This window comes from Gymnoscopelus microlampas, assembly GCF_963454915.1.
Source record: "Gymnoscopelus microlampas genome assembly, chromosome: 1".
In the NCBI taxonomy this organism is placed as follows: Eukaryota; Metazoa; Chordata; class Actinopteri; order Myctophiformes; family Myctophidae; genus Gymnoscopelus; species Gymnoscopelus microlampas.
The window spans coordinates 40,093,740-40,114,245 of NC_139962.1; the positions used below are offsets into that span (position 1 = coordinate 40,093,740).

At 43.6% G+C, this 20,506-nt stretch overlaps 1 protein-coding gene across 1 annotated transcript in view; it reads right to left on the reverse strand.

Annotated features, from left to right (window-relative positions):
- Positions 1-1,822: 1,822 nt before the first annotated feature.
- The window catches only part of chsy1 (chondroitin sulfate synthase 1), a 51,909-nt gene continuing 33,225 nt past the window's right edge, over positions 1,823-20,506 (reverse strand). The window contains exon 3 of the mRNA XM_084062371.1: positions 1,823-5,195. Within this exon, the coding sequence (XP_083918497.1) occupies positions 3,597-5,195 (1,599 nt within the window). The 3' untranslated portion in view covers positions 1,823-3,596. The remainder of the gene's footprint in view (positions 5,196-20,506) is intronic.

Here is a 20,506-nt window from a genome sequence, read left to right on the forward strand (position 1 = left end):
CTTTATGACCCCAGAGAAGCACAAAAGCACAATATTGACTTATCCCGGCATTTGCATGGGGGGCCTATTTCAATGGCCCAGAGGGAAGTTCCTGAAGATTAGAATGGTCAAAAACTGCAGTGGTAACATTAGCTGACCAGCTTCCTTAAAAGGAGTAGTTCACCCAAAAAATGACTTATTCCCTATGAATTACACACCCCATAAAGCATTGAATTCATGATAACAAAGATGCTAATGTATCCGGTAGGAGACACAAAGGAGTCTTTGTGTCTCCTACCGGATACATTAGCATCTTTATTATTATCACCAAATTATTGGCTCAGGAATGCGACAAAAACAAAAATATCTCCATGAATTCAATGCTTTGTGGGGTGTGTAATTGATAGGAAATAAGTAATTATTTGGGTGAACTACTCCTTTAAAACACTGCCCCTGTCTAATCCCGACAGATCTTTTTTGCCACATTAGTCTCCAAGGATGGCAATGTCAGTCAGTCCAGCTCTGCTCCCAAAAACGATATCTGAAAAACTACTGACTGGATTGCCATGGAAGTTGAAGTTTCTGTGCACCTTTGTGCTCCCTGTATGAATGAGGCATCAACTATATGAGTAGTTTGAATAATCGCTGACACATTTGTTCAGATTGTTAATTCATCACGCTCCAGGTGTGTAAAGACCTTTAGGTCGGAATTTCCACCTGCACAAACCAGCTCTCCAAAATGCGCAGTGCACAGAGATCCTTAATTTCCTACTTGGTTGCACGCCTGCTAGAGCTGCTCTGAAAATAACTGATCTACAAGCTCACGACGCATCGTGCTGCGACACATTGTGTTGCAGCACATTTAGAGCAGATATTTAGAGCAGATATTTTAACTTAATTGCGCATACACTAGCCTTGGATCAAGACTATCATAGATGTAGTTTATCGACTTTTACTTTCGTATATGCAAATGTCAAAATTGATAAAATACATCTATGATAGTCTTGATCCAAGGCTAAGCATACGGCCTCTTTCCATCACCACTCAGCACACGCTTTCTTTTCATCACTGCTCGTCTGTTAACACGCATTGCAGCTGCAATTTTCTGTTTTATTTCCTGGATTAATTAAGGATCAAGTGCTTTAAATGCCACCTCAATTGTTGAACGTGAGTGTTGTGTTCAAATGAAATGGAATGAAACGTGTTGTGCTTCTACTTTTATTCTGCCTGTAGCTATGATATCTCCTCATATCAACTTAATCACAGTTTGGTTGTTTTTAAACAAGTTATTGAAGCATGATGGACGGCTGTGTGCACCTTTGATGGTAACCTGGTAATGCGCTGAGCGTCCTTGTGCTGTGTAGATCCTGACGACACACCTGCACCTCACTGTGCTATGTGGTAAGACCAGGTTGGAGCTGGTCTTAAAGGGATAGTTCACCCCCAAAAATGTTTCTTTTCTATTGATTAGTCACCCCATGGAGACTTGAATTCATATATATTTTTCTTTTTTGTCGCATTCCTAAGCCAATAATGTGATGACCAGCGGACCGGTAGGCAGCGGTTCCAGTAGGAGACACAAAGGAGACTCTTTGTGTCTCCTATCGGAACCGCTGCCGGTCATCAAATTAGCTTGGGAATGCAACAAAAACAAAAAAATATCCATGAATTCAATTCTCCATGGGGTGACTAATCGATAGAAAAACAGTCATTTTGGGGGTGAACCCTCCCTTTAACTTGGGAGCGCAAAGTCTGTAGGAAAAATAGCATTGGGGAAATACCATGGGCTAAACAGATTCTTTTTTTACAGTGAAGCTTAAGAAAAACACCACAAGAGCATGTATTCTGATAAACATTTTCCCCATTTTATTTTTTAAATATAAAACCTTTCCCAGTTGGACAGGGCTGAAAGAACAGAAATGACCAAAAAAAGCTCAAGAAAATAAAACACTATGGTGAGTGTGCAGTCATTCATACTGTTACATTTGTCTAATAATAAATTAGCCCATGGCCTGTTAGGGGCTGGACTATAGCTGAGGAATATTTAACCCAAATCAAGAGGAGCACTACAATGGCCCTGCCTACAGCGACCATTATATAGGCAATGACCAAAGAATAACAGAATTAACGCAACCCTTCAACTATAATTAGAACCCACTGGAATTTGAGATATCTTTCCGTCAAACCTGTAAAACAGGAGTGGACAATGGTGCCAAAACACCACAGAAGTGAACAAAGAACCGCTATCGGGACCAGAGTTCTTTTGACTACGACCAACCACAACAGTTTTTATTCAGAGATTTAAAGGAACTTAATAAAAAGAGAATGATGCACGTGACTCAACCTGGCTCAACAAAGCACTGGTCCCATGTTAGCCCATTAAAACAAAACCTGACTCAACATCATAATTAGAACTCTCCACAAATGCTTATCGGTATGGTCTGGGATACAGTTTGCTCACTCACTCGCTCGCTCGCGCCACTTTACAATAATTTTCATGTTTGTGCCTGCACCACCTAGAAAACAAGACACACACACACACACACACACAGACACACACACACACACACACACACACACACACACACACACACACACACACACACATGCACACACACGCACACACACACGCACACACACCAAAAGCAGACTGTGCAAAAACTCTTTGGTAATAATGAGTTTAAGAAAAAAGAACATGGGAAAAGAAAGCTAAAAGTAAACGAAAAAAAAACAAAATGCTATCCAATGACTGAGATGGTTATACAATCTTTCTAATATACATATTCCAACAGTCAGAGAGCAGAGAATGGAGCCTGCAAATTCAATAAATTAGACAGCGGAAGATGAATTGCAGATATTAAATCCAGCAGTTGGGTTCACAGAAATTAATCATAAATGAAAGTACAAAACCAGGAGGAACGATAACAGTGTTATTCTGTATTATTAAAACCTAAAAAAACAAAACAAAAAACATCTCAAATCAAAAGGAATCAAACAAAATGGCCCTCGGTCATAATTAAGATAGCTGTGATTTAAGTCAACTTTTTCATTGATGAAATGTTGTTTATAATCACCCTCTTGTAAACATTCACAATCAAGAGTTCAGTTTTCTTTAGAGCACTGCTGGTCTTAGAATACATCATCATAAGTCTATTTTCTCCACACAAGACAAATGTAATACTTAAGGACCGCATAGGTGTACTTCACTGAGGTACACATTAATAACCCCTGGTATTCCCCATTCCCCATTGTCTTTACAGATAACACACGATGGTCTTTATTACTGGACTGGTTACAGACTTCGGAGGCCTCCAGGCCCCCATTTTTAATCAGGCTCATCCGGAGGAATATCGGTCATCAATATTCCTTCTTTTATTATTAATTAAAAACATACTTATATGCTAGGGTCAGGTTGTTCAAGTTCACTGTTCATCGTGGAGTGTTTTTGTTTTCATATTTTCTTAAAAAAAAGACACATATTTTCAAAATATATCCATGTGAAGTCATTGATTTCAATAAAAAATAAATTAGGTAGTCAAAAAACACCACTAGAGGAGGGAGAGAGAGAGAGAGCCCAGGCCAGGCTCTGTTCTTGACTGTTCACGGCCGGGCTATTCTCACGCTGTCCTAACCGAGCCATTATTGGGGCTGCTCGACAACCTCCTGAAGCCATGGTCATTCTTCTCGAGCCACAGTTCAGCCAGCTGCTGTGTCGAGCCATGCGACGAGGCTTTGGAGCCTAGGCACATCTTGTATTGCTTGGCCTCCAGGTTGGGGTCACATAGGACCGGATGGTGGACATGCACTATCCCCGTGTCTGTGCTTCTAAACAACTTAATCCCTGACTGGACAAATTTATTAAAGAGGTCCACGTCCTCCAAGCCCCACCCTTGTATGGACGTATCGAAGCCCCCCGCTCGGACCAGGTCGCCCTTGTAGACGCAGACGATGCCGAAGCCGTAGTGCCGCCACAGGCCCGTCTTGGAGGTGAAGACGTAGTGGTTGTCGCTGGGGACCTTACCCGCGTACACCACCTTGGGGTCATACTGGCTGAAGATGATGGGGAAGTACGTCCGCTCGCCCAGTGCCGTGTTCCCCCGGCACCGATTGAGGAAGTCGGCCGTGAAGAGCAGATCCACATCACAGTAGAAGAGCAGCGAGTCGTTGGAGAAGTGAGAGGAGCCCACCTCCAGCGCCAGGGCCCTGGAGAAGGAGCCTGACACGGGCTTGATCTCCATCTCGGCGCGCGGGTACTTCATGTGGTACTCCCTCATCAGCTCCACCTGCTTCACCCGCTCAGTGTTGTTGTCCGTGCTGAAGAGCAACACCAGCAGCTTGACGTTCTGGTTGGGGATCAGACACACTCGCTCGAAGTTGGCCATGAAGCGCACAAAGATGTCATAGCGGCCTGACAGAGGCACCAGGATATTGACTTTCTTCTCCTTGGGCTCCCTCTGGTCCTGGCCCGAGTTGGTCAGCTTGAAGGGCACCAGCATCTTCAGGGAGTTGGAGATGAAGGAAAGCGAGTCAGAGTCCTGGTTGATGCGGCCCGCCAGGGACTGGGCATCCATCTCCTCCTCCTCTCTGAACTGAATCTGGCTGAATGTCTGCTGCAGGTAAGCGTGCCTCCTGACAGGCACTGTCATGGTCTTCCCTTTGTGCTTCTTGTAGAGCAGAAGCAGGTCCAGAACGTACTCGGCCCCATACATGGGGTTGATCCTCCGGTAGCCGTACTGGATCTCTTTGAAGTCAATAACGCGGCCCCGCGTCTTGGCGTTGGCGTTGATCATCTCCATCACCTGCATTATGATGTCGTCCAGGGCCTGCCTCTGGGAGGAGTCCATGCCGCGGCGGGGTGGCTGCCCGTCAGATGAGGAGAAAAGGTACTTTCCTGTCAGAAACTCCCACTCGAGGACTTCCTCTCTCTGCCGCGGGTGGAAGCGCATAAAGGACGGCGGCATGCCCAGCTGGAGGTCCTCGCGGCTGGGCTCCGCTGCCCCATAGCGGCCCATCTGGACGATCTCGCGGTGGAGCTGGATGGTGCGGTGGCGTAGTTCGGCAATCTTGCGGCTCAGCATGTAGCTGTGCAGGCGGTACTGGTAGGGAGGGTTCTTGTTGGGGTGAAGGGTGATGGCACGGTGGATCTTGCTGTTGTGCAGATCTCGGATGTACCCCTTCTTGTTTGGCTCATAGTTCTCATAGAACAGCTGCTGCATCTGTGGAGAGAGAGGGAGAGAAGAGAGGGGGAGAGAGGACAGGATTAGTAGGAGATAAACCATGCACATTTTATGTCAAGGAATGATGACTACAGTACACTATGTTCATTGTTAAAAATGAATCCACCTGTGACCATGAAAGTACACTGGTAGATGCTTCAACCCAGGGATGCAGAAACCTTTTCAGCAATGACCCAGAAATATGAATGCAACCCATTGTAGTATGTATTCATGATAAGTAATTGTGTGGTTGCTGACAATAGCATGTTTATTCAAGCCAAACAGCCTGCTCTGAACAGTACATAAAAAAATGCATACCAGTACACAACTCCTCCCTACATACTATTCATATTTATTAATACATACTGTATGAGTTTGTTTGTGTGTATTGTATGAGTTTAATTCCCTTTAAAAACAAACCTTCTCAATGCAGTTTAAAAACAAACATGTGACTAAAACTCTATTACTTGGCTCATGTTATTGCATTGCCATTCTAAATCTGTACAAAATTCTGCATCGCGATACAAGGTTGGGTCCACTCCCAACCCACAGTTTGTGCACCATTGCCTTCACCATTGTATATTGACCCTACAACTCTTGTCTGAGTGCAAACACCAATATGGCTTTTGTGTATAAGCAAGTGTGCGCCAAGATACTGTGTATAATATAATTCAACTAAGGCAAAGTACAAATTATGGGAGGGCTCAAGGAGTGCACTTAGTAACTGCTCCAGTACTGACGAGAGACTCGCTTCATTGAGTGAGTGAGTGTTTACTGCGGACCTGTTGAAGCTTTATAAACCTAATGTTCCCCAAATCACAGGAGGCCGAATGTGTAAACAGTGGGACAGCTGCTTAGGCCCCTGCTGGCAGCGGCTCAACCATGGTCAAGAAGGCAGGGTCTGTGTTGTTGCCTCCTAATGAAGGGAGCATCAGAAAGCCAGAGGTTCTATTTACGAACGACGGCAGCCCCCAGAAAGCCCAATTTGAGAGGACGGCTCTGGAATGCAGCCACAAGCCCCCTCCCCGGGGGAAAGGCGATACATAGAATTAGACAGGACAGGCACAGAGGCTAGGCCTGAAAGCTGTGGAAAGTGATACCCAAACCTGAACACGGTCACAAGAACTGCCTGAGTAACTCTCTTTGCTTTTCCACGGCTCTGCCCCGCGTTCCTCTGCAACTAGGAGCGGGCATGCTGCCAACCAAAACAGGCTGCAGTCTGTCATCAATGGAAGTCTTGAGCAAACCTGTGCTGGGGAGTGTGAGGGGGTCAGCCATTACATCAGAAGCCAGAGCACTGCATGCATGGCCGTTTTAACGGGAATTTGTGTAGTGTGTTCCGGCCTGCCCATATCAAACATGTATTGGGTGGTAGTATGTGTAGTGTGTTCCGGCCTGCCCATATCAAACATGTATTGGGTAGTAGTATGCCGCATGGTTTTGCACAGAGAGAGCGAACCTTGCCATGTGTGTGGCACGTCAGAGGCACCCAGCAAATGTTCCCTCCAAGTCAGTTCCGTCGATATTCCTTCTCTTTATCTGCACTAACAGGAAGCGTTTCGAGAGAAAAATGTCTATCTAATTTCTCAGAAGTGTGACAGGTTTTGTTCAGATGGGATGTGGGTAGATGAGAGGGCGGGGTTGGAGGGTTTTGGGAGAGCTACTTAAGCCTGTTCAGAGGCAGGCCAGGTCACAGGCTGCATCCAGCTGGGAGACAACAGCAGCCGTCAGGCTTTGGCCAGTCAGTCAGGATGTTTATGCCCCTCTCTCCCATGGCTCCCATCGTCATTAGCACCCCCTAATTATCTGACCTCTACTTCTTTTGAGCCACTGCAACTTATGACTCATTACCACGATTTTTCACAGTCATTAGCCCCACCACGCTGCTGCCCGCTGCACTTTCATCTAATCGGCTGCAATGGCTCGTTAACAAAAAGGAGAGACACAGATAAATCAGAAGTTATTGCCGGGAATTGAAGCCTTGTGCGGGCTCACTTCAAACAGCCCTATTATGTGGATTGCTTGGGGGATTGCTGCTGCTGATAAGCAGCATTCATAGATCTGAGGTCCCAACACTCTTATGTGTCCCACAGATACAGCATTTTCCCCAGGACTTCACCACCAACTTTTACTACAGAGTTGCAAAATAGTGTAGCGAAGGTGATGTAGGTGATTACTGAATCTATGTGAATTTAACATAAGGCCGGGAGTTCTGACATTGGACACCTAATTCAGAATCAGTAGTAGAGTATATTATGACTAAATCAACCATGTCCATCTTATCTCGCCACTGCACTATTACATTATCCCATAGCCTCAAGTGAATCAACACACACCCACACACACAATATGAAAACAAAGTAAAGCTAACAGTATTATCAACTGACAACTCAGCCGATTGCGCGCGCGCACACACACACACACACACACACACACACACACACACACACACACACACACACACACACACACACACACACACACACACACACACACACACACACACACACACACACACACACACACACACACACACACACACACACACACACACACACACACACACAAAGTAAAGCTAACAATATTATCAACCGACAACACAGTCAATTACAGAGGACAAAGCTATCTCAGAGAAGGTAGATGATTGCCAACCCACTGAACGTGAAGTGATACCATTATCCTGTAGCACGCCAAGGCCTAAACAAACACATTACTACAGGCCAGAGGCTCGCAAATGCACTGAAATAGACTAGCTAACACAAAGAAGCCCTCTCTGTGCAGGGATGACTCTTCGGCCTGGCTCTCTTCAGAAGAAACTCATTAACTCTGTTAAACCAACGAAAATAAAGATACAGCACAGCCAAAAATAACAACAGGCGCTGACTCAATTGACCATTTAATGGATATTGAAGATGACGAGTTGCCTGCAATTACCGTTAAGCATGAGACAGCATGTGATTGACTGATATGTGGTGAGTCTTTCAGATATTCGAACGTGGGAATGGAGATGGAATGCCACTTGTCTGATGCAACAGATACATGGCAATATGGTGCTGCTTTGAATAATTAATGTGAAGATGAAGAATAAAGGCTTGGGCAAAGAACCAAGGTACAGATTGGAACACGTTAGGAGTGTGGTACGTGTGTTCATTTGAAATGGTTCAGGGTAGTCTGACATGATGCAGCCTGAATCCAGCTATTCCTGCTCTTTATACAGTATATGACACATTCATTAGCAATTGTAGGCAGTGGCACACAGGCTACATGGGAAAGAAGCATGTATTTCATCATTAGACTTCATTAAGCTCAGACCTTTTAGTGTCAAAAGATGAAAGTAACAGGCGCATGGTTCGAGTTGATAAACCAGCTATTTGATTTTTATTGGCCTAATGCGATTTATGATTACTGTAGGGAGGTGATACTGAATCTATGGGAGGATGTGTGTGTGTGTGTGTGTGTGTGTGTGTGCCCTTTGTGCATACAGAGCGTGTAAAGAGTGGGTGTGTAAAGGCCATTTATTGAAAGAAGAACTGTAACATTAAATTACGGTCTGGTGATATAAACTCTTCCCGCTGTCGAGTCAGCATGTGTACCCTGCTGCAATGCTTGGTCCCAAGAAGCTGAGTGTGTGTATACATGTGTGAAGGGCCAAGTAAAATCAGACTGACTGGAATGGGCTGTTGCAGTGAGCAGGAGAAGACCAGGAGACAACCGTCATGGTGGGGGCCTTAGACAAGCAGAGTAGCGTAACCTCTGCTTCGGCCGCGTTTAATCTGGAACACAAAACCCGGCGCCTGCTTCTGCATGGTCCATGCAAATCTAATTGGAGCCGCCATTATGTGGCTGTAATTGGCTCTTTTGTAGTGGCGGGTGGTCTGTCCAAACTCATTTCTCTGCCTATGGAACAGCCTCTCACACCTACACCGGTGGGGCTCTGTGCCCGCAGCTTCGTTGTGACAGCAGATGACTTCATCAATATTAGCTATATAGCCTATTCACTGCAGGGGCCACGCAGTAAAATGAGCACTGATTAAATCAATAGCTCTCTGGTTTGTCGGACAGCATAACCTAAGCTTACAGAAGTGGATGATGGATACGCAAGGCTTACTGTATATTATTGAATCAGCGGCAAAGGTGGGCCAATTCAAATGTACCTGCCCCATAAACTGCTCACATTTACAGAATACACAATCATCAGTCCTCCCTTTCTCCCATCTTGCACCTGCTTCCAGCCACCAGGCTTAGACACCCATGTCTGGTTTGACAACAAACCTGATGCCACTATGCTACACCATGCCGAAGTGATAAACAAACAAGGAGGATCATATTATGTCCCAAAAAAGATGAAAAAATATTAGTCTTATAGCCACGGGAGTGATTGTGTTTCAGCTGAGTCAGCAGCACAGGAAGTGAGAGGACAGGTCATTTGACTAAAACACACAAAATACCAACAAAGACTTTGACTTGGGCTAGTTCAGGATATTTGAAAGGCAGCAGGCAGGATATGAGAATAGTCCCAGAACCTGACAGATGCCGAGCCCACAGACTGCTGCAGAACAGAACAATTGTTATCCTATCCGAACTATTGTATACAGACACATAGTAGTGTATTTTAATGCTTGTTTTCATAGCGATGATATAAGAGACTTCAACACTAATTTGTTTTAACTACTCAACGCAAAAAGAGTAAGTACACTTTAAAAAAACATTATGACTGATGTAGTTTTTAAAGTTCCTGTTTTTGGTTTTGTGTATTGTTGTTTTTATTTGGGGGGGGGGGAACAAAAGCAAACTTGTCATGTTACTGTTTTTTCTTAAATTGGGGGCAATGCAATATGTTGTGGATATGTATGCAATGAATGCTTCTGTTAAAATCCAATAAACAAACCTAAAAAAATAATTAAATAAAAAACATGCAGTAAGTTAGATATTGGTAAATAATATGTTGACTTGACACACAAAGAGAAGACTTCTGCTTTTTTCTAAGACTGCAGGGGTTGGAGGGATCAGGCCTTGTAGTGTAGGGTAGAATTATCTGTGGAAATGCCTCGGCATGCACCGACACGTTACTGACAGTTCTCTGGAACACTGCAAAGCCAGTGGCACTTAACCCACAATAACTTTATCTAAGATTATATCAATCCGCCATGGACCGTTTGAAGTCACAAAGTGCAGACCAAATATCTTGCAATGACATCAAAAGCACATCTATAAAATCTAAAAAGGAGGAGGAGGCATTCCAGAGAAACAGGGCTCTGCAGATAGCACAATTCCTATTCGCAGTAAAAGTTACAAGCACAGACAATCACATCCAGGACCAAGTCAGTCACAGTTCATTACTCCACAACCTTGGCCCATCCTTTTTACTTTCAACTGCTGTCGCAGATCCCTTCTCTCGCAATTTAAACGCAGCCATTTTGTGTCCCTTCAAAGTAACTGGGTTTTTTTTATAATTCATTTTGAGATGGAAAATGTTTGCCTGCCGGCCTGTGTCTGGGTAAATGCCAAAACAGGTGGAGTGAGAGTACTTCACTGAGTCACCCTCTGGGAAGTGAAAGGGAAAGTACACACTTAGCATTTCTAGTCCATCACGATGGCTCTCGCCACGTTCCCTTCTATTAATGCAGGTGGCAACACAGAAAAAGCCTGCCAGGCAGCATGGCATGTCCAAAATACTCCACGATTAAATGGGTTTCCGTTATATTGCTTTGACTTCATCTTGTTATCTTGGTCGTAAATAATGAAAAAGGCCTAACAGAGGAAGGAAGGGAACAACAGAAAGTGAAGGTACTGCAGCTGCCGAGCTGGCCTGATGATAGCCTTATATATACTGCATACTCAGGCCTGAAGACATATACAGTATACATCTTGATGTGGGCCTTGTCACTCAGCGCTGCCATTGGTGTCGAGCTTCGGCTCTTCCAGTGTCCTGAGAGGACCAGCAAGGCAGGAATGTGAAAAAGCCCCCTTGGTTTGAATCTCCCACTGGGGGCTGGACGGAACTGGGTGACAGGGAGCAGAAAAGGCCCTTTGTTCCCTGCAGCCGTTCCCTCTATCCACCAGTCTTCTTTAGCTAAGGCTCCCAGGGAGAGCTGGGAGATGCACAGGGCTGACAAGCAGGCAGTAACAAAGCAATGAGACATTCCAACACTGCCTTTCATCCAGAAACTAAACTTAATTAATCTGAGCCGCAGTCACTCCCGAATGCAATGATTGTAATTGGAGGGGAATGAACCACCCCCCCAAGCAACATTTCAGGGAAACAAGAAAGCCAATCTAGTTTTATTGTCCATACCGTTTTGACAGCGCCTGTCTTGTCCCACGCCTCAGAGTTGAGTAAGCAGGACTGAACATGCCTGGTGGCTAGTGACCACATATCCTTGTCACTGAAGTGTTTCTGTTGTCTCTTCTGTGGCGTCAGCGCTGCCACAGCTGACGCAATTGCACACGCATAGTGGAAGATATGCTAGCTTTTGGTGCGCACCACCAGCCGGTGTGTGTGAATGTTTGTATCATTGACATGTGTCATTGATATACAGAGGGTAAACTTGTTGGATTTCAGATGAGCCTAGTGCATTATGCAATACTGGAGCCAGGCATGCTGTTGATGTTGTGTTTGACGTTTACAAAATATCAAAATGTGGGGAGAATAAACATAAAGCTCTTACAAGATATTTAAATGGTCTTCTTTGCATTTAAGAATTGTATTTGTCAATACAGCTAAATACACACAACATCACACACAGAGTCCTTCACCAGCTACATTTTGAGCAAAGCTGGGAAGATCTAACCATGTGTGGCAAGCCAAATGAAGGCTTCCAGCTGTTGCAAATCGTTTATTTAATATTTGGAAAAGATAACATTTTTTATAATATCCTCCAAAGCCAACGATTGGTTATTAGACTTAAAGTCTTGTTTATATCACTCTGATTTTATGCCTTATTATTATTGGGTAACTATATAAACTTAAGTAAACATGACTTAACGTAACTATTCAAAGAGGCTTTCACAGCACTGTCTGTTATTTGCCAAACACCATGCCACCCAATCTGGATTTGTCATTGGGAATCCAATAAATTCTGCTCAAGGGTCTGGCATTGATTTACTGTTAAAACCCTTTGGCAGTCTGATGAGAGATAAAAGACAGAGAATAGAGTTGCAAAAGCAAAAGAAAGGCCTACTTGATAGTGAGGGTGGGATTTGATTGAGAGGCGAGGATAAAAAAAGCAAAACAATATTCTTATCTTGTTCCAGAGTTCCTATCGAAAACTTTAAAATACATACAATGGGGGTGTTATCTGGAGAGATAAGCTGTTACAGCAGAGACATTTCTGGCTCAACTTAACTCGAGTTGAGGGCTCCAAGTGCACCCCTACAGACCCAGCACTCCCCTCATATCACAACCCCAAATGTAACTTCCTCTGGGTAGACCAGCAGTATGGTAGAGTGACAGCTGATATCATATCCAAACAAACATACTAGGAGGGGATTAAAAACCACACTAACTGTTCAATAGACCAAAAATAAACAAAGAGCAAATCAGGAGACTATTCCCAAAACCACTTGAGAATGAACAATCAACTTATCTTATAATAAGCTCATCATAGATGTACTAGCAGTGTTTCCCCCCACCCCCCTCTAACTTCCCCTTTTAGGCACATTGTGCCAAATAAATAACTAATAAATAATAAGTTATATGAAGCAACCTTTCATATAGAGCAGGTCTAACCTAGTCTAGGTTTTTAATTAGAGAACAAAAATGTGTATTTATGTCAATTACCTAATTTATGTGCACCTGATAGCTTCTTTCCTACACTGCTGAATAACAAAGATAAAGATAAAGACTGGAAATTCCATATCATTGCTGTCGGGCAGAAACCTTGTTTCTCCATACTACAACTTTTTTTTGACGTACAAAAGTGTTGCATAAAAGTAGCGCAAATAGCCGATTGACACGTTGTGAGCTTGAAGATCGGCTATTTTAGCCTATTTTGAAACATTTTGAAAGTGAAAGTGGTTTAAGTGTGTCCGAGTTTTATAAATATTGAACCAATGAAAAGTATTAACACAAGCTTGTGACTTAATAATATACATTATTACATTGGATCCACTGGAACACAGGTTATTTTTTTTTCAATTACTGAAAATTACATTAACAGTTTTGGACATACAAGGTTTCTACCAGACAGCAACAACATTTACAGGTACTGCAGGCCTACCTGATTTTCCCAATTTCTACAGACTGAACCAGGAACACAGCCAAGTGCCTGGAAACAGTAGCTACAAACTGTATCACAACAGAAGCAGCCATTTCAAATCACTGATACCCACAATGCAACTTGTCCGATTCCTGCATAAGGGGGCAATTTTCTGCGCCAAACAGGAACTCGTAAAATTAGCAGGGGGCTAATATATCTCCAGAACACTTAATAAGCCAGACCTGGCCACCATCACGACCTGTTGATGAATATCTCATGTGACTAAAATGTTCCATTATCCAATATACAGCGAGCGGTACCAGGGAAGGATTATCCCCAGTATGGCAGTTACTCACAAAGTAAATGGATGAACATCAGCAGTAGTGGAATGCAGGCCGATGGAAACAGATGGTGAATCAAAATGATAAAATAAAAATAAATAAATAAATGGCCTGACAAGGTCTGTTATGCATAACAGAGTCATAACACAGTCTGATTCTTTAACCATTTTTATAAATGCTATTTTTCATCAACTCTATGGATGTGCAGCCAGCTTTTGTATTGTAATGTAATACATGGCGGCGACTCAGACCATCAGTCAAAGCACACGGCTACTTCAGTACTGTTGGAGTCCAAAAGAAGAAGATGCCACACCACAACCAAGAGGCGTCACCCGAACCCAACGAATGACTAGAACCACTTGCCTCAAATCCTTCCAAAATAATAGAATCAATTATTTACTCTTCCTTTTTCCATGTCAGAATTGATCTAAATGTTGATAGAACCGCCTCAGTCTTGGACATAATTTGCAGCTCAACAAAAATATTTTCCTGCGAAAACCAAGTGTGAGGTGACAGAGAGAGTGTGTGTATTCCCAGCAATTGTTTATGAGGGAGCCTTGTTGATCCTGTAGGGTAGATACGACAGCCTGCAAGCTGGAACCGTCACTGTTCTACCCACAAAGAGAAACAGAGAGAGGGAGACAGAGACTTTACTCTTTAGCATGTCCCTCAGGAGGAAAGGAACACACAGGCAGGCTTGCATCACTCTGGGCTCTTTCTGCATGACAGTTGTTCCAGAAACAAGAAATGACACAGTCATATATATCAGCTCGCAGCAATAAACCCCTTGAAAAGTACTGTCTGTCAACTACACTGTTTCAGAGACATAGCGAATGGCATTCTTATTAAGCTATACATTATTATGTAATATAATCCTTGCCTGAGCACAGAGTTTCTAATGATATAATAATTTAAGTAAGCTATTGTATCAGACAGAGCGCTGACAACATCGTCATATGGGGGAGGGGTGGTCTTGGTAAACTCCTACTGTATCCTCATTGGCTGGCCTTTTACCAAGGCTAGCCAATGAGGAAAAAGTGACGATTAGTTGCAGCGTCTCTTTAATGATCAGCCCTGTGAGCTGATAAAAACTATCAGCATAGAATTCCAAGTCAGCAGGAGACAACCAACTTCTACAGCATAATTGTCTTAAGCCTGATTTACTGTATACTTGGTTGCATGGCGTACAGTGCGCCAATGCAACACGTTGTGAGGTTGTAGATCTGCTATTTTGGGCGCACGACACTGGCATGCAACTTAAGTATAAATAAGGCTAAAGCCAATACATACAGGTATCATGTATTTGACAAGTGACATTTTGTTCAGCTGAAAATACATCATTTTTTGACAAGGGTCAATTGCCAAAATATAAAATAAGCATTGGTGCTGTGATGAAACCACTGGTAGTCTGAAGTCATGACTTGTGGTTCATTCCTACTGTCATGGTGAGCCTGGGGCAATGAATTAAAAATAAATTTGCCATTGCAGTCCATTTTCCCAGGAAGGCCATGGCACAAAAACATCACAGTGCTGACTGCTGAGTAATCAATCAGAGAGGGAACCAAGACGTGTGGAGAATTAATACATCTGTTACGGTAGATGTAAGAAGATACTGTCTTACCCTTATCAGAAAAATAGCTGCACACGGTGAACTGGCACGCATGCAAAGGATTCAGCCAAGACATTAAGATACATACTACGCAGCAAAAATAAATAAATACAAATTAATGAGCATGTTGAAAGACACATATTCTGCATGCAAACATGACTGCAATTTGCATTGCCAATGTACATCTAATCTTGTAGCGTATTTGTGCCCGCAGCGTGTCACATTAATCATGCCAGGCTTTCCTTTCAAACGAACTTCAAGAATCAAACAGGAACTTGAGATGCAAGTGCGCTTTCATCTTGTATTCAAAAACAACATGCCAGAAATATCCACCCATAGAGAAGCCCATAAAGGATCTGAGTGAAGGCTGGGGTCAATGATTCTTACAGCATTCTGCTATGTGTCTGTGTCTTCTTCTACAGCCACAGACAACACCACCCCTGGCATGGGGTGGGCTCATTTGACAGATGTAAAAACATTCATCATTCTACCGAAAACACCGGTGGGAAAAAAAAGAAAAGAAAAAGCTGTCCAGCTGGTCTGGTGAAAATGGAAACACAATGGAACAACGCCAGGTCTTTCAAAGGACCTTCAAGCACCTCACTTCAATTCTGAGTCCCTATAAGACTGAAGAAGGCTAGTTGTGTATCTAGTACACACACACACACACACACACGGTAGTAGAGATACAACCAGAGTATTGTGTTGAAGCGGGCAGAAGAGAGCAGCCACAAGATACTCTTCCATGACTGTGACAAACCTGGCCAGGCTCAGGGACGTGCATGTCAGGAGGGTGAGCCGGCCCCGTCTGCCCTCGACCAGAGCAGCCTGGCAAGAGAACAAAGGGATGCTGCCTCCTCCTTCTCTCTCCTCTCTGTTCATCCTTCACCCTCCCTCTAAAAATACCCAGCAGGACATTGGCGCACAGTGAAATCCTGAGTGTTTCAGAGTTAAATGAACACACCGGATTTGGACTCAATAGTGGAGGGACAAGAGGTTAAGAGGTTGTACATTTACAGTTGAATGCAGTTCACAAGGACTGTGGGACATTTTGCTAACTTTTCTTTCTCCAATATCTGTTAATCTGTAATACCACAGGCAACACAAACAATTCAAACAATTAAAAATAACAAATTATAGGTCCACAGCAAATAGAAAATGTGTATACACATTTCACAATACACCATGAATGGCCTTCAGCCTTTTCTATTAACACATAAACCAGACCTTAAAAAAACACTCCAGGCATGAGTAAATGCTTTGTGTACATATCACACACACACCACACAATGTTTTGCATTAGAGCGGATGACAAGGGAAAAGTCAACATAACACAATCAAAGAGTCATGCATCAACGGCATGCACTCACATAATCTCAAACAGTGTGCACTCGATCAACATGACATGAAGGAGGACTGTTGTGATCTACTGTAAATATCAAATTAGGATTGAAGTTTGATCAGGTGCGATATGAATTCGACCTGCAAGTCAAGGCCTCACCTCCAGCCCAGAGCAATCAATCAGCATCACAACTAGAAGGTAAAGGTAGTGGTTGACATCTACTTCATTACCGCCTGCCTGCGCGCACAGGAGGGTGGATTCCATGCCATGATAAAATACTCCCCGACATCAAGGCGAAGACCTAAATTAAAACCCTCCGTAAAAAACGAAGGGCAAGACTAGCCGATATTGGTCGAGTTTTCTTTTTTTTATATTGTCGATGGTAATTATAGTTCTGTGGCGGGCAGAAGCATACTTGCGGAGTCCCGGTGGTCCATGGAGCTAGCATTTAGCGAGTGCCGCCCAAGGAAGCCGGAGGAAGAACAGGAACTGGGATGTGGGCGTAGGAAAGCGCAGAGACGAACGTTTATACACAAACGCCAATGACTGAAAGTGAATATGTTTAAGTAAGGCTATAATCTTCGCCTAAGTCTCAGCCCTAAACAACTCCCCCCATTCTGAAGCCACTCTCCCTTTGAAGTCCAATGTTTCAACTTGGCAATGTTTACAGGTTTTATAATAGTGTGTAAACTCGGTGAGGAGGGGCACAAAACGGCACCAATAAAAGGACCAAGACCAGGGCCCCCATGTGACAAGCAGGGGCCACAGCAGAGATTCTCCAGCCGGACCCCACCAATCAACCAACAAAAAGCTAATTCTGCCTGTGGCCCCCTGGTGGCTGGACAACCACGAGAAAAGAGAAGACACAGGAACACATCTGATAAATACAGATGCAATCTGTGATATGGGCCTGGCCCTAGGCTATACTATGCTTACATCTGTTTTACTAAATGTTTACAAAACTTCCATGCCTAAATAAAGGGTCCGTGAGATGAATCACATGAATTACCTTACCACCCTTACTACTCAGTGCCTGCCTTCCTAAAATATTTCCATCAATGTTGACACCTCTGCTGAGTCAGTGCTGATGCACTCCAAAAGTCTCTTGTTTACTGAGAGGTAATGGTGCCCTGTGTGGGCAGCTCCACAGTCTGAGGCAGAGGCTACACTTCACTACGCCTAAATACGGAGTCCCCCGGAGCTTTATTCAGGGCAGCACCTTCAACACCCTTAAACTTTCATATCTCAATGGCTCAAGCATGTCAGCCCAACCACCGAGGGACACCCCTAGTTCCTGGAGCATGAAGCCTTGTCCTAGCAAACACCACTCCTAGGTCTCTTGCCATGTGAACCTTTCAGGATATGTGCAGAGTACGGATGGAACGGTTCAAGTAAAAAAAAAAGAAGGAACTAGAAAAAGTGCTCCTCGGAGCACAGGTCTCCGCCAGTACTGTTCCTGATTGTATGCCTTAAATGATAGCGGAAATACTTTCAATATTATTCAATATTGGTTAAATCTCATGTACAGGCACACACACACACACACACACACAAGTACAATTATTTGGTTTTGTTTCCTTGACATTATAGCAACAAGACAAATTAAAAACAACAATACAGTAGTAATAATGGCAAAAATAACTAAATATATACAGTACAATAATAAAAATAGCACAATGCTGCGAGATGCCTTTGTTAGGTGTTGTGTGCATGGGTCCTACTTCTTCTAAATATTATGCACTGTATACTGTATGTACTGTATACTATATGTGCATGTACATTTATCTGTGTGTCTCTATATAATTGTTGTTTATAAGTACAATTATAAATACAATGTGTCAGTTGTTTGTGTGTGTGGGGTGTGTTTAATGTGTGATTGTGTGTGTGCACAGCTGCCTCAGCGTGTGTGTAATATGATGACCCATTTATGAAGACATCATCCCAGTGTGTCCCTTGACAGCGCAGGGAGTAGAGAGTAACTCCTTCTCCCCTCAGCATTTAAACAGCCTTTCAATGCATATTCTGATAGGGCAAAATGCCCCTGAGTATGTATGTGTGCTGTTCCGGCAACACACACCAAGATTCACAGTGAACAGCCACATGCAATGAATGTGACTGCCTCTACAAACGGCAATACCGGGAGCCAAGCAATTGGCCCGGGCCGAATGGGTACTGCACTAGCATGATTGAAGTACTTAAGCCGTTATATAATATCGCCTCTCACACACGACTGAAGAACTGTCAAAAAATTAATACATTCAGACGGATGGACCTCTACAGGGATACTAAAGATTGCCTACTGTAACAGTGACTGCACAATACATCACTTCAAAGTGGGAGATAAAAAGCTGTTTTGCAGACACGCCCCCTTTATGAGAGGCACACACAACTGAGCATCTCTCTTGACAGAACATTGGAAACTGGAGCGGGGCAACCGCATAATCTTGTCACCACAGACAATACAAAGAACATTGTGAATCAATGCGGTCACTGAAACAGCTGGACTGGGGCCTCAGATTGGGTGCTTTGCACATGTTCGCAGCCAAGAATGCAGTCTCACTAAACCAGGTATCCTGCCTCCTGGGGACAGTTAGGAAGGTGGTGGTAACCTTTTTCCATCGCAGCACAGCCGCTCATGCATTATGTGGAACAGCAGGCTGCCAACTAATCTTCCCTGATGGACAGGAATGTCAAGAATAAAGATTCAAAGACTTTACTTGTCATTTATGTATGAGCAATTGGTGCAGCAGACTCTGCCAGTATTGTCCAACAGATACAGTATACCATAGAGTAATATGAAAGGACATTGGCGTCTTGACTGACTGAGATAAAACTGCCAGAGGACCTCAGTAACACTTAAACTCTATACTTAGTTGACCAGATTCGCAAGGGCGCTATACTAGGCCCCCTCCCGTTTTCGCTCTACACTAAATATCCTAGCCGATCTACAGGTTTGCAACATGTCGAATTGTGACACCTGTGAGAGCTTACAGACCTGCTATTTTTGCTTTCTCGAATATCTGTAGACTGTGACAACGCTAATGGGCATAGAGACATCGTATCTGTGTGACATCTGTGTCAATGATCATCTCTCTGCAGAAATTCATACTGAAATCCATGACACCAAGAGATGTGGTAAGCTCCACTGTCTAACCCTAATGACAAGGGAGTCATCATTTACGACATGAAAGGCAGATACACAAACCCTCATTTTCAGGACTATCTGCACAGAGCCACACAGCCCTGAATCCAAGACTCAAGTCCCTGTCTTACCTGGAATCCTGGAGGAAGCCTCTCATCAGAAAATATGCAGTACAGTGATCTCACCAAAGAGATTCTGGAAAGTCAAGTGCAGTATTGTTTTAATTGTGAACTCAATTTTAATGCAATCATGCCATCTTTTTTAAACCAAATACAGAATATTTGTGACTTTGCATTACTCTTATTTTCCCCCATGAAAGCGTTTAGAGCGATAGACCTTAATGATCCTGCGAGGGAAATTCAGTTGTGAATGCAGCACTGCATGAAACACAGGACAGATACACATAGGGCTAAAGAGATACATCGAAGCTTCAATAACAACAATAATGATAAATAATAATAATAAGAGGGAGTTAACGGGTAGCCTGTACAGTACAGGGATAAGAAATAAGGTACCAAAATCCGATATTTAATCCATTGAAGCCCAGGTGGACAGTTCATCCTCAGCAGACATCAGAGCCATCTCCTCCCATGACAGAGCTATTTGGAGAGCTCTTTACAGAGGAGAGCATCAACAAGCCTTTGTCCAGTATCATGTAGCAGGAAATCGAGGCAACATA